This window comes from Oreochromis aureus, linkage group 6 (genome assembly GCF_013358895.1).
Source record: "Oreochromis aureus strain Israel breed Guangdong linkage group 6, ZZ_aureus, whole genome shotgun sequence".
Taxonomy (NCBI): Eukaryota; Metazoa; Chordata; class Actinopteri; order Cichliformes; family Cichlidae; genus Oreochromis; species Oreochromis aureus.
Genome location: NC_052947.1, coordinates 9,945,363 through 9,967,621, shown reverse-complemented (window position 1 = coordinate 9,967,621; position 22,259 = coordinate 9,945,363). Strand labels below are relative to the sequence as shown.

The 22,259-nt window shown below is 40.0% G+C and overlaps 1 protein-coding gene across 1 annotated transcript in view; it reads left to right on the top strand.

The window, feature by feature from the left end:
- The window catches only part of ncf4 (neutrophil cytosolic factor 4), a 36,620-nt gene extending 15,907 nt beyond the window's left edge, over window positions 1-20,713 (top strand). Inside the window, exons 7-10 of the mRNA XM_031730053.2 lie at window positions 9,342-9,440; window positions 16,272-16,423; window positions 17,220-17,285; window positions 20,313-20,713. Coding sequence (XP_031585913.1) covers window positions 9,342-9,440; window positions 16,272-16,423; window positions 17,220-17,285; window positions 20,313-20,520 — 525 coding nt within the window. The 3' untranslated portion in view covers window positions 20,521-20,713. The remainder of the gene's footprint in view (window positions 1-9,341; window positions 9,441-16,271; window positions 16,424-17,219; window positions 17,286-20,312) is intronic.
- Window positions 20,714-22,259: the final 1,546 nt, after the last annotated feature.

The following is a 22,259-nucleotide window of genomic DNA, read 5'->3' as shown; positions in this document are numbered from 1 at the left end:
AGTCGTTTTTCTTAGGAGCTGTGTGATTTGGAGGTTGTGGAGCGCTTGTGGTTCAGGTGCTGGTGTGCAGATTCGGGCATGAGGTCAGGTCAGAGGATGAAGCAGTAATGACCTGCCAATTAAACTCTCCATGAGGTGCAAAAAAAAGCTTTTATTCTTTATAAGGTCAGCACAATCTTGGACTGAATTTCTACGCTGAGAGAGCTCATGTTGGTTTGACTCATTCCCTTTAACCAAGATCACCAAATTCCATGCTTGTTCTGAAATCTAACCTTATTCCTACTGTGTTTTTTAATAATATTTATCCCTCCAAAACATTAAAACCTTCAAAAAGTGACGAGAGGTCTCACTTTCAAGGTTTACAATTCAGAATGATCCTCACAAAAATGTAGCAGGACACAGATATGCCAATGCTTAGCAGCGAGTCTAAATGGCTATTTTAAAAAATCAGTTAATCAGTTGAGCCTTAATATTGTTTGCGTGGGAATAGAAATGTTGATAGTACAGTCAGACTGATGGAGGACAGCCCTTCTGTCATCTGGTTGCATTACAGTGTGTAAAAATATCTCATCTCTTTGTGTATTGTTGGTTTGTGCAAATTTGCACTGCAGAAATGTTATTCTCATGAGGTAATTTTTGTTTGTCATCTAATCCTAAAAGTTCTATTACTTAATTTACCAACATGTTAAAGGAGACCAGAACCAATAGTTATAATACCTTTAAATACCAGAATTCTACTCTTAGTAAAAATGCACAGGTACTCCTTTATTACTGCAGTTTGAAGCCTACCACAGGCAGCAGATTCTGTCAAAAAATGTGTACTCAAATACTAATCAGTACTAAAATTGATTAATGGATTAGGTAGTGATTTGCAACAGTATTGATCAAATTCCATCTTTGCCTCCTACAGCTAGCACACCACTTCACCCAGCATGCTGCATACAGGCAGGTACATAGCCCCTCCCCTCACTACCAGCTGAACACGTGAACAGCTGCAGAGCAAACTTGGAGAAGTATGTAAAATAATGTCAACCTAGTTTTTATGAGGAATTTCACAAAGTCATTAAAACACTGGTTTCAACAACATTAAAGTTTTAAAGATTTATTATAAATGTGAACCTGACTGGTGCACACGTTAATGTTACCCACGTTAGTGGCTATTGGCTGATTAATAAGGAGTCAAGTCACTAGGAGCAGGAAAACAGGAAATAAAAGGGGGGGTGTGGCTGAATACTTTTGCATTATTGCAGTATCTGATCAGTATTGTTTAAATTTTTTATAAGCCTCATAATTGTGCCCTTTTTGCTCCACACTATTGAAAGTATCTTGAGAGACTCACATATTTTCCTCAATTTTGATATCGGGTTTGAAAATGTAGTGACAACCCCAGTTTGCACAGAAGCATCAATCTCCTGCTGTTTTACTTCTGAGGGGCAAACAATCAGGAAAAAAGTTGCCTTAAAGGGAAATGAGCTTTAAAGACGTTTGTTTCAGAACTGTTAAACTGTTAATAAGGTAGATTTACTTTAGTAGAGTCCAAGAAAAACAATGGAAATCAGCATTTTCAGAAAATGGTGCCACACACTGAAGTGGAGCTTCATGAAAAAATAGTAATAAGACTATAATACATCAGTTACATCAGTATGTAGCCCTGCGATAGACTGGTGACCTCTCCAGGGTGTACCCCGCCTCTCACCCTATGGGATAGGCTCCAGCCCCCCTGCTGTGACCTTGATAAGTACAAACAGAAGAGAATGGATCGATGGAAGAATTATTGTCCAGAATACACATGTATAGACCTGTTTTTTTAAACTTTGTGTTTCGGACATGTATGCCAAGTAGCGCATGTTTAATGAGATTATACTGCGATATTGAAGTACATTTTTTGTTGAAGTACCTCCAACTTTCAGTACAAAATAAATGTCAGTTTAATGTAATAATGTAGGAAATCAAATGGGGATGTTGCAAGTTAGTTAAAAAGTCAAAACATAATGTTTAAAGAAGTTGTTTTTTTTACAGCAAATATTGTTAAAAGCTTTTTTCTTCAAATCTGTTTTGTCTCATACGCTGCAGCAGCATTTACAGCAAAATGAAAGATAATCAAAAACATTATGGCTTTATGTGTTTGTTCACATTTCATTTACTGTCTAATTTACAGAGCAGGTTTTTGTTCTAAAATCAGTGCCACAGAACGACCTTTTCTTTTTCCCATCTTGCGTCAGTATTTTCTGAGTCATGAAAAGAGATTTCTGAAGTCACTGGTCACCTGTCCAGAGTGTACCACACCTATAGGACCACACCTACAGGATCGTGCCCTTTGGGAGACATGAACTGGATAAGCAGTTAAGAAAACAGATCATGTGTGGCTTATTTATACATTTATTTTTTACCTCTGTCCACCTGAAGTGTCTCCCTTTGGCTATATCGCACCATTGTTCCATTAATTTCTCTGAAGCTGTTGAAGCAAGTTAAAGTTGTTTAGGGATAGCTTGAAGTATTCACAGCTGACATAATAGCAGCACTGACTAATAGCTGAATTGATCCACTATCAGCTAATTTGATGAAGCAATCATTTGTAATACTTTGTAGAGAGAGACACCTTTGCTCGGTTGTGTAAGCGGCTATGTCTGCACAGTATGGAGTCTGTAATATGAGTACATGTCCTCAGGCAAAGTGTGTTTCACTTCTTGAACTCTGTGTGCTATATCGCCTTTCAAAAGCATTTAACTTTACTAACCTTGCTCGACACAGAAAAAAGGGTGCACACACACACACACATTGCATTTCTCTCTGCACACTCCAGTGGTCTTTTATTTCCAAACTAAAAGAAACAGCTCCATTTTACTCTCTCCTCTTCTCTCTCTCTCTCTTTCTCCCCTCTCTCCCACACAAAAGTAAAACACTGGTGTACTCTACTCATGAAGCTGCCAGCCTACTCAACATTTATTTTAGCTTTCTCTCCTTTTCTAGCTGAAAAGCTTATCCTTCCTCTGTGCGTTAGTGTGTGTTGGTGTGTGTCCTGCTGTGTGTTTTCCAGCACACCAAAGTGGCTGTCCAAACAATGATCAATGGCCAGCCTGAGCCTGATGGATAAGAGCAGAGCGCAGCATTTGTCACAGCAGAGCCGGTACAAGTGTTAGCGTTTACGCTGCAGCACTTCTTTCCACTCCACTTAGTATTAGCTCAGGCTTAGCCCCAAAACACTGCTATGAGTAATTGTCAGCTGTAGTACTATGAGCTTCAGACAAGGTCAACGGGACAGGCTGCTCATGGTTAGGAGGACTTTAACGAGGCAGATGCTGGTGGCATGATTTGCCTGATCTGAAAATTGAGTTAGGGAAAGAAAAGAAAGATAGAAAAAAGATATAAAAAAGGCAAAAAGATATATTAAAGGACCACAAAGGGAGGGAAAAATATCAATAAAACTAGAAAATGAAAAATCAAAGAGGTCCATATCGAGTGGTGAGATGGTTAAGGCAGAAATTACAATTTTAGATAAAAAACTGATGGGGAAGTGTTAGTGCTTATCTTCACTAGCAAAAAATGTGACAAATGTGTTAAAGTAACCAAGAATTTAGGAGACTTGATTCCAGACACTAGAAAATATCAAAGTGCCCTCGTGTCATAGAGCAGGTTTTATCACTTTGTCCCTGTGGAAATTTTTATGTACAGATACAGTATGTGTCAGCAACTTTGTGTTTCTTCCTGTTAGATGTAGGCCATATTAGATACTGTAAACAATATGTTGAACAGTTAATTGACTGTGAGCCAAATGTTAAAGGTGAGTCACAGTGTGAAACTCAAACTCCTACCTGTTCAGAAACCATTACCTCACTCATTGTCAACATCACTCCCATCAATCTAGTTTTGCATCGGTGGAAATCTGTCAAAAGTCGAAAAATAATCTAGGCTTTGAGATTCAAGGTCTCGCTTTCTAGCAAACGCAAACATTGTCTTTAACTTATGAATTTGTTGATTATTTGAGAAACAGGAAAAAAATGACTAAAAACCGAGTTTGTGCATTACTAACAAGCTTAAAGGTCAATTTTTGGTGTGACCTCCTTTATTCTTTAATGCAGCCTGAACTCTCCTCAGCAAATGTTTTTATTAATTTGTCTAAATAGGCTTCAAGAATAGTTCACTCCATAAGAGTGTTGTCTCGCTGCTTCCTTTGGATATGCCAAGTTTAAGTATAGCTTCTAGGGAATCACCTTATTGGTTCAAATATATTATTTTATGCCAGTCAGACTGTGTTGTCTTTGGCATTTCCCATAGAATCAACTTCAGAAATGGGGGAAAAAAATATTTGTGACTTGCTGCTAATAACAAAGTGCCTAAAGAATCAATTTATAACTGGTTCTTTGCTAAGTTTGCTGTGAACACTGGTTCTTCTGTTGAGTTGCAGTGTTTTGTTATACTTAACAAATTAATAAAAAAGAGAACATTCCTCTGAGAATAGTTGGGTACAAGGACTGGACTGAAACATGAATGAAAAAGCAGCCAATGTCCAAAGAAACACTTTGAAAGACCGTTAGAGACCCTCGAGAACTATCACTCAACACCAGAAATAAAGTCTGTCTCATTGGAAGTACTATACGCACACACACTCAACCTCTGCAACCTGTGTCCATTCTTATATGTATAAAAAGACATGTTTTCTACTATAATCCTTCACCCCAGGCCTTCTAGGAAATGGGGCATCCATTTAAAAAAGACACTTCCATTAAGCATCATCCTCCCTATTGCCACACTAACGAGCTGAGGGTTTAACAAGCTCATTAAGGCGGGGTCAGTGAAAGACTAATTGTACTGGATGATTGCCCCTGTGGCTTTCTGAACCCAAAGGCTGTGTGACTACATTTAGAGACCGGCTTTTCGCTGTGCACCCGCGGTGTACCAACACCAACCATGGGCGTACAATAATGAAAGTAGCGTGTGTGTAGACAACGACGAGACTCTACGGTCTTATAGTTTGCTTTACATGGCTGTTGAACAACAAGAAATGACACAGAGAAGAACATCAGGAAGTCTTTTTTTCACCACTAATGTGTCTTGTGATACATTAGTAAAGACAGATTTTAAGGGACGGATGCTTTGACTGCTTTCAGTTCTGCCTCTGTTGATGTCAGTGCTGGGGGGAGGAACTGATTCCTTTTCTTCTTGTGTGAAGAATTTAATCTTAAATGAATGCTGGAATAAGACAATTGGTTAATAGAAGAAAAATCTACATCTTTATAAATGTATGAAAACGATGTGTTGGTTGGTCCCACAGAGGAGATATACATTTCCACATCTAGCCTGACTGGAAGTTTTAGATTAGACTTAAATACAGCTTACTTCCTTAAGGAAGTACAGTACAGTCTATCAAAATTCATGGTACTGGCCAGATAAAGAGTCAGGTGGTCATTTTGTTACGGTGTTGTATGACAGACATCTTTTTGGGTCATTTGGCATCACATGATCATAGTGTCATCACATTGCTAAAATCACCTCAAAGCTCAGCTCTGCTAATGATTGCTGGGGGCTTGAGCTGAACCCCTTTTGATTTCCTCCTGTGTGCCTCTCAGTATAACATTGAGGACAAATTCTTTCCACCCAGCTCCCATAAATGTTAACAGCAACCAACATCACCATCATAACGTTTATTGCATCTAACACTTAGTCATATGTCTATGCGCAGCCCAATCTTACCAACAATGAGAACTCGTAGTCTACACTCATCAAGCTAACTACTTGATTAGAAGGCTAAATTATTAATGGAGATGCAGAGGGACATAGTTTAAAAACAGAAAGGAGTCTCTGGATGAAACAGGCTGAAACAGAGATAAAGGGAAAATGACAAGTAGAAGTAAAAGGATAAAGAGGGGAAATAAAGCTGGAGAGAAAGAAAAGAGGTACAGAAAGATGGGGAATTGCTTTGTCACATCATATTTTGTGTTTGTGCTACAGATACCAGCTTATCATCTCCAACACATTGTCCCATCATCTATAAATTACAGGCAGCGGCGGGTCAACGCTGTAATAAAAACAGCGTCTGGAATAATGCATTAAAAATAGCAGCCCCAAATTCAAAGCGCACGTGTCCTCAGGGTCAGAGTAATCTCAGTGGATTGTTAATCCAGCCAGCTCCCTCTCTCCCCAGCTTCATTAATCTGCCACCAGTCTGCGTCTCATTTTCTGTGGACACACATGCAGCACACACGTGCACTCACTCACACTCACACTCAGATTTGGACACAGAAACAGAACTGAAAGTAAAATTCAGTTTCTAATCAAGTTTCTAATGCAGGCTATTGCAGGTGCGACCAAAGAGCTCAGCGATTGTGTCCGTTTGGGGTTTTTTTGGCGTTTCACTAAGAACTTCAGATTTACACAGACAGGATTGAATGGTGACAAAAGTTAGATCTGTGGCTATTATTTACACACCCACATCACCCAGGCCAGAAGGTGGTGCATTAGGTCAGCAGCGTGACCAAAAGCATGCAAGCATATCAGTGCATGCTGACAGAACTTGCCCCGCCAGGTCAGACTGTTAAGAGCGCGCTGTACTCTAACTCCCTGAGGTCCTGAGCTAGTACGTTCAGTGCAATTTGAGTTAGAGGCTCACTTTTAATGCGGTTTAAGGAGATCTACTTTGCTCTACAGATGTGCCTGCAAGTGGTCAAAATGGGATTTCCAAACATCGCAGGAGTGACATCCATGAAGGAAATGACAAAAACACCACCAGTGCACTAAGCACCGGTGCACTTTCTGTTGTTCTTGATTACAGCTTATAGCATTTATTTATTTACAGTCACTATTCATATTACCATCTCTGTATGTGGTTAACTTAATTTTTATTTGGCTGTTGATTGGTTGCTTGCTGTTTAAAAAGGAACACTGGGATATGTAGCATTCAAGTATGCTATGTACTTACCACAAGAACCAGTTCAAAAAGGGCAAAATTCTTGAACCTGCAGTAATATTTTTGACCACTTGGGGGAGTGCAACAACACACACACTCCATACAGACCTTGAAGAAGAAGCTACTGTCAACTGCTCCCTTGTCACAAGGGTTCAACACAGCAGGTAGTTATTCTTGTTTGACGAGGATGGCCCCAAAGGGGATTTGTGTCTCTGGCAGGAGTGTCGCATATGCCATGCGAACATATCAAAGCTAGCATGTTGGCAAACAGCTGCTTTTACACATCCAGTAGACAACATAGCGTTAGCATTTATTGTGATTCTTGATTAAAGCTCCATTCACACAGGTATTTTTAAAATTGAGATTTTCAGCTTTTGTTTGGAAAAAATGGCCACATGAAAATGCAAAAAACAAAAACAAACAAACAATATTAAAAGCAGGCCAACAAATATAAATGTAACTGAACAGAAATCTTGGCCAATCATATGCTTAGAAACATTATGAACTGGTGTCAAAAAGAACATAAAGGCGCCTTTGATGTTGCAAGACAAAAGTTTCTGTTTCTTCTACATGAAAGGGATTTAAAACATCTCCATTTTCAATGACCTAAATCATTGTTTACGTGTGGACAAACGGCTAAAATGCATAGAAAAAGATCACAGATTGGCTGGAATTGGTGATGCTACTTGCAAAGCACTAAATTTAAAAACAAAACATGACAGACATGAACCTCTCTCAGTGTGTCAGGAGGATCAGGTTGAACACATAACTGGAAATCCTCCATTCACTTATGTCAGAGAGCTGCACGGATGGTGTGCAGGAGGCAGCACATGTGACACATCACTGTGAATTCACAAGAGCGTTACCTCTGTTGTCCACACATGTGCTCAATCTCACATCCCTCAGCAGCCTCTCTAGTTAGAAAGTGGGCAGGTTAAAGACAGACCTCTGAGCACAGTGCAGATGAGAAAAGGTTTTTCTCACGTCCTGTCAAATCACGAAGTACGAAAAAACAGAGATTCCCTACTCACTCGCTATCTCACTCCATCACTCACTCACTGCCTTCCCCAGCACCGTGCCTCTGCTTAACTTTAACTTTTCTTATCTCCTCCTCTTTTTCCACCTCTTCCTCCTCCTCATCTTCACCTCCCTCCCACTGATTTAACCGCTCTGCATTCTTCTTTCAGTCGCTCCCTGCCTCTCTGATTCTCCAAATTGTATTTATTATTTTTCACTCCCTCGTGTAATGGCTTTCCTCCCATTGTCTCTCACTCAACCCCCCCACTACGCCAGCTCCCTCCCTCGTCCCCTTCCTCATTAGCATTCACGCCCCACACGGGCTAATGTGAGTGTGCGGTACACCAACAAGAATGTTCACAAATGTTGTGTTTGTATATTTGAGTGTGCACTCCAGATTAATAGAGAACAAGTATTAGTAAAAGATTATTGTAGTTTGAGTGTGTGCGTGTTTGTCGTTGTGTATTACACAATGTGCATGTGTGTAATGGGCTGTTTGTCATCTGTGTGTTTGAGGAGTCTCTTAGCAAAAGGATGGGAATAGGTGTAGAGCCCCAGTAATGACTCTACTGAGTTCTACTTTAAATGCAAATTCAACTCTGGGAGGCTTTTATTCCACACGCACTGATGCGGACTAGGACAGTCGAGTATCTAGCCACCCCTCCATACACACACATGCACACACACACCTTTACATTGCAGTGTGGCGCCTCCTCAGGCTGTATAACTTTTGAGTTTTCCAATGTCCTCGTACCAGCTTTTGACTTCATCCTACACACGCTCACGCTTGTAGAGGTGACGACAGACACCGTATATCATATGTTATGTAAACGGTGCCACATGCAGGTAAAGTACATAAATGTTTTCTAGATTCAAAAAAATAGGCATCTATAAAAATGGTTAACCTTGGATGCAAGCATTTGTCACACTTTTATTTTTGATTCCCAAAATTCCATAAATATATAATAGTTGATACTGGAACTGATGTTCAGCTGCAGTGTTAGCTCACACACACACGTAGACGTTGACAGGCTTACACATATTAACCAGTATCAGCAAGAACACTGCTACTTCTGCAGCCCTCCTTTCCTCATTCCTGTGCTTTATTTCTCTCTTACACAAACATACCTTAAAAGTCTTCTTACACTCACAACTTCACTTTTGTATCACATATCTTTTCTGCTCAAAAATATTATCATCTTCAGGCTAATTTTTGTTCTAGCGTCCCTTCTTTCTCTCGCTCTCTCTTCTCTTAATTATACACATGCAAAAAGTGTCTTACCCGTCATTGTTCCTTCTTTGTGTTGAATCCGTATGCTCTTTTAAATCGCTCCTCTTTTCTCTCACTGACTTTGTGTGTGCGTGCGTGTGTGTGTACTCTCTCTTTTGTGGTGTGTATGTGTGTGTGTGTGTTTCTCAGGCGATGTTTGACTTTCGCGGCAACAGCAAGGCGGAGTTGAACCTGAAGAAGGGAGAGGTGATCTTCCTGCTGCGACGAGTCAATGCCGACTGGCTGGAGGTAAGAACGGAGAGAGAAAGAGGGCGAGAATATGAGGGGGACGAGAGAAAGAGAGAAAGGTAGAGAAGGAGAGAGGCAGCGAAAGAGTGGGAGAGTGGAAGCCTGAGAAAGCTGGATGGAGAGTGAGAGGGAGGGGTGGGAAAATAAAGAAGAGGTGGAGGTGGAGAGGAGATGCAAGAAAAGAAGAGATTTTTTTTAAGTTGAAAGACGTAGTGTCTTCATTGGGAGTGTATTGGGAAAAGTGAGGAATAAAAATGGAAGAGCAAAAGATCAGAGTGGTGGAGGAAGAGATGGAGTAATGAAGAGAGATGGAATTAGGGAAACATCAAGAGAGGGAAAATGAGAGATACAATTATGAAGAAGAGTGAAGAAGAGGAAGAAAGTAATGGTTAAGTGATGGTTGTCTGCTTTTAACTTAGTAGATAAAAATAGGCAGGATAAGAAAGTAAGGAGAACAGAGAGAGACTGCAGCCTAAATAAATACACACACATCCACTTTCCAGTTGTCCAGCACCTCTTCCAAAAGATGGACAAAACTGATGGACAAAAGACTGAAATATTTTAATTTTACACACATCTGAGTCCCGCAGACTGTTCTAATGTTTGCCCGGACTGTGTGCACAGATATATTCCAGTAAATATACGAACACATATATTTATATGGAATTATATTTTGGCACTTGTGCAGTCAAATTCCTCAAAATCAATAACCCGCGCGTAGAACTCAGCAGCTAGATGCACAAAGAAGCCATTGTAGACGCGAGTGTCTGCTTGGCGAGCGTTGCAGTAGATTCGTGCGCTTACAGGCAGCTCTGCTCTCAAAGCTGAATTCACTCAAATCAAGCTGACTGAAAAGTCAGCTTGATTTGAAAAGTCAAAAAGGGAAAAAAGGAAGAAGGGCTCTAATTTAATTGGTAAACAGGTTAGGCAATGACGTCACAACCTGTGAGACTGATCGGTCTACTTTATGGCGTTAAACTGAGTTACACTGTGATAGTGAACCTTCCCAGGAGTTTCCAGCTGGCCAAAATTACCCCAAGAGTGCAGCGATGACTCATCCAAGAGGTCGCAAAAGACCCTAAAACAACAAAAAGGAGCGTCATACCAACAGTAAAATATGGTGCTGTGATGGTCTGGGGCTTTTTTGCTCCCTCAGGACCTGGAAGACTTGCTGTGATAATTGTGAATTCTGCTGTTTACAAACAGTCATCTGTTTGTGACCTCAAGCTGAAGAGTACTGGAGGATTCTGCAGCAGGACAATGATCCAAAACACACCAGACTTTGGGGTGGTTTAGTCAAAATCCTGACCAGAATCTGATTGAGATGATGTGGCATGACCTTAAAAAGGTGGTTCATGCTCGAAAACCCTCAACTTGGGTGAATTACAACAATTCTATGGATGGCCCAATCATTAGGTTTAGGGGGCAATCACTTTTTAACGAAGGGTCATGTAGGTTTAGATTTTTTTCCCCTTATATAATTACAAGCACTTTCATTTATGAACTGGATTTAGTTTGCCTTGTGTTATCTTTGTCTAATATTTAAACTTGTTTGATGATCTGAAACATTTAAGTGTGACAAACATACAAAAAACAGGAAGAGGGCAAACACATTTTCAAACCACTGTACCTCCTTACAAACACTTCAGTAACTGATCGCTGCGCCCACCTGTAGTTTTTATGGGAGATGCAGCTGTGAGGAGTGTAGCTCAACATTTGCCTTCAGTGTAAAAGTAAAAGTGTCCGTTGAAACTTATTGGTTTAAGGAGGAAGGCACAACTTTTACTTTAAAGGCTGTTACAGTTTGCAGGTTGAGGACCCAAATGCAAACTCAGGATGCAGGTGGAATAAACAAAAAGCACAACTTTATTGGTAATAAAACTACAACATTGAAGTCCATAAACAAAGTAAGATAAATCCTGCAGTAGGAGTGACACAAGGAAACACACTAGAATAGTAAACAGTGTTTGCAGACAGCTCTGTGTTTTCCTTGTAAACTATATGCAATCACTGCCATCTGCTTGTGACCAAAGCAGTCGCGTGGACGTTTTTTGGTGCAGAAGACTCCTTGCAGCTTTTCACCTAATGACAGCCAGTAAGCTCTAGGATAGGGGTGGGCAACTCCAGGCCTTGAGGGCCGGTGTCCTGCAGTTTTTAGATGTGCCCTTGATCCAACACAGCTGATTCAAATGGATAAATTACCTCCTCAACGGCCGTTTTTCAATTCTCAAGTACGCGAGTACGTACTCGCGTTCTCGGTGAGTACGTACCCGCCGAGAACGCATGGGAGTACGTACCCGCCGAGAACCCGAGCACGGACTCGCAATATGTACAATTGGAACACCTGCTTACGTGATGATGTCACAGGTCCGGAGTTTTTACTGCCGTCCCCTCTTAATTTAACTGTGATTAACATGTTATGAAGCTTAACTTTAATCACAGCCAAACCGGTTTACTCAGGAACAAATAAAACACTGAAATAAACCAAACATTAACATTTAGAAGTGATCTAAGTGACTTATATATCATTTTTAACCTCAGTAGTGAAACCTCTATTAATAAAAATAGTGTACATGTACATACGTGTACATACCTTAATAAAAACAAGCAGGTGAGATGTTAGAACGCTTTTATTTCTATTTTAGTGGACACTCAATACTATAGACAGCTGCTGGAGTTTCTTTAACCTGAGTAGTGAGAAGACCGGGGTGGGGGGGGTTGAAAACGATGTGCCGGGAGTCCGCTGTTGAGTTTTGGACGAAATGTATTCTGGGATATTTAGCTGTACCAAGTCCACACCGATGCATGCTCGATAAAACGGGCGGAGCGAGAACACATCCGGGACTTTTTCACGTTCTCGGCTTAATGCGTACCTCGAATTGGAACAGTACTTGGTCTCCGACTGATGACGTATCACGAGTACACGAGAACGCAAGTACGCACAAGTACGCATATTGAGAAACGCCCAACATGTCCTGAAGTTCTCCAGAGGCCTGGTAATGAACTAATCATGTGATTCAGGTGTGTTGACCCAGGGTGTTATCTAAAGCCTGCAGGACACCGGCCCTCGAGGCCTGGAGTTGCCCACCCCTGCTCTAGGAAGCAATCATGAAACCGTCATGGGATGCACATGTTCCTCTAGTGTACAGAGACTGTTAGACCCTCGTACACATTGGAATTGATTTGCTGGTAACACATCCCTTTGAAGCTAACAGCTGTTTTCTTGCAGCTATTCTGGGTTTTTGTTTCATAGGTGACTCTTTAACACATGGGTGGGGGAACTCCAGGTCTCGAGGGCCGGTGTCCTGCAGGTTTTAGATGTTTCCTTGATCCAACACAGCTGATTCAAATGGCTAAATTACCTCCTCAGCATGTCTTGAAGTTCTCCAGAGGGCTGGCAAAGAATTAATCATTTGATTCATGTGTGGTTTTAGGGTGATATTTAAAACCTGCAGGACATCAGCCTTTCATATCAATTAACAGAATTCTTCATTGTCATTGGTAGTTGCTTCAGTTATTCACCTGGAAGTAGCAAATAGTTTATCACGGGTCCCACCAACTTCTCATCACCAGCACTTTTTCCGCCTGCAGTCACTTAAATGATCAAATGTCACTCACTTCTGTTTTGATTTATTTGTCTTTTATATATTTTAAAAATGTTTTCACTCTGCTTTTTTTTAACTGCAGAGGATAAAGAGCCAGCTCTGTGACATATCAGAGTAGAGTAGTCCAGTGAGTTAAAATATAATGAAAACAATCATTTAAAAAAAAGATTGACAACATCCCACTTGGAATCAGCCTACTACGGTGACCACAGAGTGCCTTCCCTGGTGTGATTGGAGAAGCCCTGCTCTAGTTTCAACTGTGTGTATGTATGAGTCGTGCACAAGTGGATATTTTTATCTAATACTCTGCATTTTTAAAAAAATGCAATGCTGGAATATGGCTGCTGGCAAATAGATGTCATAGTAATTCTTCTTCATCACTCACTCACTTTGTGAGTACTTAAAGAAAGGTCAAGAAAAAAAAGGTAAAGAAACATGCTTGATAAAACTCTGTGAGGTGTCGAGATGTGAGAACGATGCTGGGTGAGTGGGAGAGAGAAAGGAGGTGGAAGCTGCCCTGATGGGAGAGGGAAGAGTGAGAATCACCACAGAGGAGGAGGAGGATGAACTTAACCTGCCCCCGGCTTTCTAAAGAGATAGAAAAAAAGTAACAGAAAACATAATATATTTGTCCTTATGCAACAGTGCAAAATGCTGAGGTTTTGTTCTTTTTTGGCAACGCTGTTATCCACACTAGTAGTATGTCTTTTGTTTTTTAGTTTTTTTGATGGGGGGGTGAGGTTAATGCAACACTTACAACTTGTGAAAAGTTGACTGAGTGCGTAGAGTTAGTCAGTGGACAGAGTGGATGTGGGTGGAAAACGTGACAAATCCAACTGGCATACTGGTGCGTCAAGGTAAACATTTCAAACACACCAGAGTGAAACCACAGTTTTGGAAACCAAGAATCCAGCGGATGCAAAGCTGCCAGTGAGAAAGAGACTTCATCACTAGCTGCTGCGACAGTGCTGCTCAGCGGCCAACTGAAAGGAGAGTGATAGAAGTGAGCAGCTGTGAAGTGTTAATGCAGAGAAAGAAGCCTGCAGGCTTGGACTGGTCTCCAGCTTTGACTTTAAGGAGAACTGGAAGTACACTGGTAGTAGAACATAGTCAGCCCATGAATGCAGTGACCAGTGACTGCTATCGAGTGACTTACAACAGAGAGTACATCTACAGTCTGTAGAAAGAGACACAAAGCATGATCCAGGTTTGTTTCAACATGATCTATTCTAGGGACAATATCAGCTTAGATGGGTTTGTAATCCAGTTAGTGGTAATCAGATTTTTCTTTTTATTAATCTAACCCCTTTCAGTGTATTTTCAGCCAAGAATCCCTTTAAACTGAAAAATATTTTTGCTAAAATAAAAAAAAAAGAGCAAATCTTTGGGGGTTGTCCACTCTTGGGAAGATTGGCAGCTGTCCTGAATATTTTTAATTTGTGAAAAATCTTTCTCCATGTAGATTTATAAACTTCAAATAATTTGTAAGTGGCTTCATACAGTAATTCTTCCCAGACTGATGGGTCCCATAATTTCCTGCCTAAAGATATGATGTTTTTTCTTCTTCACATTGTGTAAACACACATCTGACTGCTCAATAGCAGTAAAGTGCCAAACAAGTTCTGTGTGAACTTTCTTTTTACATGATTGCATATCAGTGACTTTTTGTCCATGTTTTTTAACCTTATTCCTGCTAACCAACCAACCAACCAACCAACCAACCAGTTTTTGTCATTTTTTTTCAATAGACTTCAAAAGGTCACAATAAAGTAAAAGTACCTCTTGTAGTACTTCATAGTACTTAGAGTACTGTTACTCCAATTTAAGAAAGACTAAGCTCAAATAATTAAGCACATTAACTTGCAATAAGATTATCACGTGAGTATATAAGGATATATATATTTCTCGAATGGTGTTCTGTTTTTACTGAACGTAGAAAAGAAGCACATGCCGTTTTCCTTTCTAGCCTCTTTTAATCCTCATAAAAAAACAATGGCTAATGATTACATAGATTCATTGCTCTGAATTGGAAGAGGTTGAAGCTCCATCAACACTATAAAGTAGTATAAAGAGCAAATTAAAGGTACAGTCAGTAGTTTTGAGTTGAGTTGATTATTATGTAATCTCCTGAAATGAAGCTAGGGCATAAAGTTTTACAGCCTCCTCCAAAGTAAAAAGCCATGAATATGTATTGACAGCTGAGGTAAAGAGCGAACCTACAGCCTACACTCACTGTACAAAAATGGTGGCCATAGTTGTTTGTCCTACAGTGGCCACCGCACCTAGGATTATGCTCTTGAATTGTGAGGGTTAAGAAAACTGAATTGAGTCAATTGCAATCTACTGACATCTAGTGGTGAGATTTTACACACTGTACCTTTAAGGACCAATCGCCGGTTTCACCAGGATTTTAAAAAATGGCAATTTTTTGGTAATCGTGCTGCAGGCTGAACCACATTGATCAAGCAGCAAAATTGTTCTACAGCTACAACCTCTTTCAACTTCTTTCGACTTTTGCCCTGCTCCACGGACCTCAGAAGCACGTGAAGTTGTGATAGAAACCTCTGGCCTGCTTCCATGTTGCACTCTGTTACAAAATGATTATCTGGATGTGCTGTCTTCAGATCCTAACTTTTTTAACTTAACATTTATCAATTGCTTTAAAGTTGCAACACAAGATACTACAAATGCTCCATTTTTTATTAAATTTACACCCATTAGATAACATACAAGTCAGCTGACTGAAGAGGTTTGAATATACAACTTCTCAGGACAGACTGGGTGTTATCATCATTGTACTTGATCCAAAGTTGTGATTTCGGCGTGTTACAATGAAAGGCTTTTTTTCACATAATACTGCTTCCTTGTTCTACAATAAATGTGTGAAAGTGCTGGATGCTTTTTGAAATAGCTTCTGTATGTGTTTCTACAGAGTAACACAGTGAGACACCAGGGGTGTAGTAAAAAGGCTGTATGATTGTGTTTAGTGCTTTCAACATCAGCAGCATATTATGAACACGCTAATTAGTCGGGAAAACGTCTCTCTAGACGCACTTCCATGCTGCTTTCTTCTGTTTCTCTCCTTTAAATCATCACCTTGTCTAATCATCAGTCCCCTATCACTCCATCCTCTGAGACAAAATTCATTTGTTCGCTCATCTTTTGATCATTTGCTTCCTCTTCTTTATGCTCTTCTTCCTCTTGTTCTTTTTTTTTTCTCCTTCAGGGTACAGTAAACAATCAGACCGGTATCTTCCCAGAAACCTTTGTGAAGATTATTAAACCCCTCCCTGAGAGTGACTCTGAAGGTGAAGGTGGAGGCCACACATACAGCTGTCTGCGCTGCTTCCTGCTCACCCCTTCTGGAGTCGACACCAGGTCTGTCTGACTTTAGTGAGCTAAGACGATATCATGTGAGATTAGATTTCAGGTTTTAAACGCATTGTTTATTTATGTTACTCTTGAAACAGTATCATGCCAGTGAGAAGAGATTATCCTTCGCATGATCACCACAGATATATGCACATTACGGTTCAAATGAATCACAAGAATATTGGCTTAAAGGTAGATAAGCAGCTTGTTTCAGACAGTGGATAAACTGAGGGATACACCGAGGCCCAGGATAAGATAAATAAGGATTATTTCAAACTGTGAATCATGCAAAGCTGCTTGAGTATAATCCTGAATAAAAAAATAATTAAAAAAAACAATAGGTCCCCTTTAATTTTATACTTTAATGGCTTCTGATGACTAACATCAGATGTTAGTCTCAGCCATCAGGTAATGAAAATGTTACAGTTAGTCGTTACAGGTGATCGTACACTAATATATAGCACTATCTTCTATTTGTACAATTACATCCCTTAAATCCTGCACATTTGTTCGTGAAGTTAAAAGAAAATGAATCCTTTCTCATCAGGAGGTGTTCATACTGCATTTCTCACACTCTTCAGCTTTGTGGAGGGATTTGAATCCCCTTCAGTCAGACTTCAGATGTAACAAAATCAAACAAAAAACCTTTGATTGAATTTCTTACTGTGAATTTGTTGAACTCATTGTTGCAGGCAACATAATGTGAAAGTGAATCTTTCCTATTAGCATTGTGTATATAAATTTTAGGCCTTCAGTTTTCTAAATGGTTCAATCAGAGAATTGTGTGTTCCTTCTTTAACAGAGATGTGTGTGTACAAGAGGACCTCAGCATCCAGCCATCATACAAGGACCTGCTGTCTCGCATGAGGTAAACCTATCCTCAGTTCCTCAGTAATCTGCTCTCAGTGTTGTAGTAGAGCTGGATTTTAGGTTATAAAAAAGCTTTGACATTTTGAACTTTGTGTCTAATGTCGCACCCTTTTTGCATTTACACCTATATGGGAAAGATTAGCATAGGCGCTGAGGGAGAAATTACTGTGAGCAACTTCACACCTGTAAGCAAATTACCACACCTTCTAAAATGTGATAATGATTTACTTGGTTAAAGCTTGTGAATACTGTTAAAGGAGACATTCATGCTGTTTCCAGCTGTTTACATTTGCACTGAGGTCTTACTGGTCTGTTGGTGCACTGTCTGTACATCTTATAACTCCTAAATACATCTATATATTTATATTCAGTCTTGGTCTGGAATATTACAGAAGCTAAGTTTGGTTCTGGTGGACGTCTCTTCCTGTTAAAAGGGAGTTCTTCTTCCCCAGTATCACCAAGTGCTGGCCAAGGATCTCTAACAAGATCTGATTGTTAGAGAAAAGTCCAAGCAGCTTTACAATGTAATACACACACACACACACACACACGCACACATATATATATATGTAAAATTTAATTGAACTGGCAAATTTAATTCAGCTTTACTATCACTCCAGTGAAAATAGTGAAAGATGAAATTAAAGGGATTCAGCAGTAATGACTATAATCTGATTCTGTTTTTCTTCTGAGTTTATTGCATACCAGCGGCAAGAAATTGCAACAGAAACCATCCAAAGCAGGAGGATTGCGCTCATTTACACACGTGGCACAACAGCATGGACTTCATTAACTATGACAGACATTAGAAAATGATTGATTAGGATCTAACAGCAAATTACTTCTGGTTCTCTCTCACATAGTCATAGTTTATATGTTGCAGTTTATTAAACGCTTTCATGATGTTTACTAAAGGTTGTATGAATGTGATCCCAGATCCAATTGCTTTTTATTCCATTAAAATTCTGGGCTGTGTATAAGTATGTAATTCATAAACAGTTTCAGTAAACTCTCTTTCCATAAAAACATGAACCATACTGTACAATATTAATGTGTACAGTGTTTTCACATTAATATTCTTATATCAAATATTTTTCCAAATTCTTTTCTGAATTAAAAAAAACACCACTTCTTTTGGTTATTTCTACATAACCAATTAGATGTTAAAAGATTACAATTTACATTACAAATATAAGCTTTTGTCCATGCAAAATTGAGTAGATTTGCATATCTGATGTTTCTTCCAGCATGTACTGATGAACTATGCTGATTGCTGACCTTTGTGAGCTTTCAGCATTTCATTTTTTGTGAGGTTAAAATGAAATTCCACAACAAACAATGATGGGTATGAATCCATTAATTCACCGACCTGCCCTGAGGGGCAACATATTTAGTCATTGTGCACTTCAAACCTGCAAATTGCCAGTTGCCAATCCTCACCACTCATCAAATTAGTTCCTGTGGGACCTCCAAGTCCGCCCTCTTGCAATCTTTCCCACAGCAACATCACCGGATGCATGTGCTCATTACGGTATCCGTTCCTCTGTCTTTTTCTCTTTCATTCTCCCTCTCCCTCTATTTCTCATTATCTGGTAATTTAGATATGTGAACGCTATGATTATTAGCCCTCCCCATTCATAATCAGTTCATTTCCGCCGCTTATCTGCTCATTATTGTTTTTCTGTGTTCAGGCCTATTGTGCCCTGGAGTAGGATGGATGAGACCCTGGTCTTGAGTTTTAATATGGCTTAGCACTGATAAAAGGGAGGGGGAGAATAAGGATAGGGAGGAAAGGGTGTTGGTTACATATGAGAAGACAGGAAGTAGGAAAAGAAAAGAGAGATGCCAGCGCTGTACAACAAGGAAGCTCAGAAAATGGGCCTCCTAAGGTATCAACAACAATTTTGTCTCAAGACTGTTTCATTCTGTTACGTTCTAAGTCTAGGCGTGCATTGAACGCAACAAGAAATTAGCCCCCACTCTTGCACCACCCAAGAAAGAGCAAAAACAATAATACCTTTTAAAGTGCTAAGCAGCCATTTATTTGCTTCAGCAGTGAGCAATGCCGAAATAATAAACAAAACTCCCTGAAAAGGTCCCTATGCAACCAATCCAACCAAAAGACAGTTCACTTACCTAAAATTCTAAAAGAAAAACAGGAGAAAACTGAGTCAACAAAAATGTCTTCTCACGCCTACCAGGCTGCTGCAGGGAACAATATATACACAGTGAAAAAAGGTACACATATGCTACTTTACAATTCTATTTACAACTATTTACAAGATCAAGGCTCTAACGCCAGACACACACACACAAGGTTAAACTTGCGAATCAATTGGCAAAGGCACTCTAAGCATCAACAATTGGAAAACACAGGCTGGTGGTGGAGGATGGTGGAGGCTGGGAGAGAGGGGGCCAGGGGGCTGTCATCTGGTGGTTAAATACTGAGGGGTGATCAACCAATTATCCAATCCCAGGACAGGAGCAAACTCCACCCAAAAACTCAGCAGCCACTCCCAGGTGTCCACCCCCTAAGAGAGAAAAGGAAAAACCCACAGCCATCCTCTGGTGGGAGGAGTCACACATAAAATACAAACACTGATAACACTGAATCATAACAATTCAAAATGTGGTTGTTAGTCCAACTGCAGTCATTTATATTTGGTGATATGGCTCTGTTCTGGCATTTTGTCACACTTCCATCCATATACATGGAATATGGAGTATAGCTGAGAGGAGCTAGGGTGGCAGTGGGTTGCAAAGTAGCTTGCAGATGAGTGATGACAATATACAGGGTGCAGCTGCAGCTTGAATAGCATGGCCCTTATGAGGTATGAGCCAGGCCATTAACCGGCTTTGAGATAATCTTAATCGCTGATCTCTCAGAATGCAGAAATTCTGAGAGATCAGCGACAAGAATTAACGACACCCACAAAGTTTTTCTCTTTCTGTAGAATATGCTTAATATTTTTTATTCTCTAAAAAAAACACTCTGATTATTGAAGTGTTTGCTCGTCTCTTCCAGGAATGTTTTCAAGGTGGATGATATTGCCCTGAACTACCGCGACCCTGATGGTGACCTTATTCGTATCCTGGATGATGAGGATGTCCAGCTGATGATCAAGGAGGGCAGACGTCAACAGCACAAAGTCAAGAGACCTGTTAATCAGTTTCCATGGGAACTGCATGTGACCATGGCCTCTGACCTTTCTGTTTACAATACAGAGGCTTGAGAGAAGTTGAAGAGAAGAAGAAAACGAGTTGGGAGAGATATTTAAAAATATTTAGTTGTGTCATATCAGAAAATGAATTTAACCAAGTGTATAGTTGCTGATTTTACCTCTGTGTTGTTTGGCTTTTACAGTCTGTTTCAATAAATGTTCCAGTCATTTCACTTAACAATAAAACAACTTAATAACATATTTACATTCTGTGTGCTTGATTTTTTTTCTGCTTGCTTAGAGGCTTTTCAACAGGTAGATGTAGAGTTTTACAGTCTAGTTAGTAGTTCAATAAGGATAGATTAGAAGGAATTGAACAGGAGTTATTGATATACAGAATTCATTTCTGCTGTTTGACAATTAGACCCTGGTTGCCTATCACAGCAGATTGAAGTCCCAGCAGTGATGGGAATCAGGGTATGGCATTTCCTTAAGCTTTTTTTTAATGCTAGAAAGTAGGGTGTTGTTGTTGTTCGCCCATCAATATCTCTCCAGAATCAAGAGCTGGACAGCAACAGGACCCAACATGATCGACACTTAATGGCTAAAGATGCCAACAGCACTCCATGGATGCTTGGTCAGCCATCATAGTAGGAAAGCTAAATGGATTCAGTACATGACCACTGCCAATAAATGTTTTGGAAACACCAAAGGTCAAACTCAAGCTCCTGGTTGATAAAGCAACACACCAGGATTCTTAAGACCAGAGAAACCGCCTGGATTAACGACAAGAAAGCCTACAACACATGGATACTTGAGTGCTTGGCACTGTAGAAGGCCAGTACATTAATAACACCAGTGTATTAATAACATTCATGAGAAACTCAATGGTTCTGTGGAAGACAACAATGGAGGACAACTCCAAAGCAATTACGAAAATTACCAAGTGCAGAATATACCAAGGTGTCCCCACTACTATTCTGTATGGGGCTTAACCACCTGAGGCAGCTTATTACTAAGAGCAGATATGAATTCAGGAGTAGTGTGACTATCAGCCGCCTCCTGTACATCGGTAACATTAAGTCGTTATTTTCAAGCATGAAAGGTGGTTGGGAATAACGGAGCTATGATCCTCTGGGACTTCAAGTTCCAGACATTTGTTGTTCAACCAACCAGACATAGTAGTTGACAAGGGCAGAAGACTGCAGGCGTGATAGATGTGTCGATCCCAGTGGACAGCAACATAAGGAAGGAGGAGCACAGGAAAACAGAGAAAGACCAGGGGCTGAAGGAGCAACTGGAGCAGATGTAGAAGATAAATTTCAAAGTGGTTAACACTGGTAATAGGAGAATTAGGAGCTATAACCCCAAAACCTGAAGAGTGTCCCCAGTAGATTCCAGGCAGAGAGGACTCCAGGAAAAGCTAAGATACTGGGAAGAACACTCAGACTCACAGGCCTCTGGCAGAGGACCTGAGCTTGTTTTGAGCTAATTTCAAAATTGCAACAAAAACTTTGTGTTATTGTAATGAAAATGCAAAGTACCAAATAGCAATGGATTTGTTATAAAGCTCCACGGGGATTTTTTTTTCCTCAGTAGTAAAGGTTATCAACCTTTAGGAGAAAGCTGTGGGAAAAAGTTTGAAAGCTGTTGAAATAACTTTAAATATGTACTGAGTTGAGTACAAATCCCATACATATCTCTCCTCAGGGTTACGGATCAATACTGTTACTCAAACTTTTAATCTTGTGAAACCCAAAAAGCTTCGCCTCATCTTTGCATAGAGTTTAAATACCATCTTTAAGAGTAAT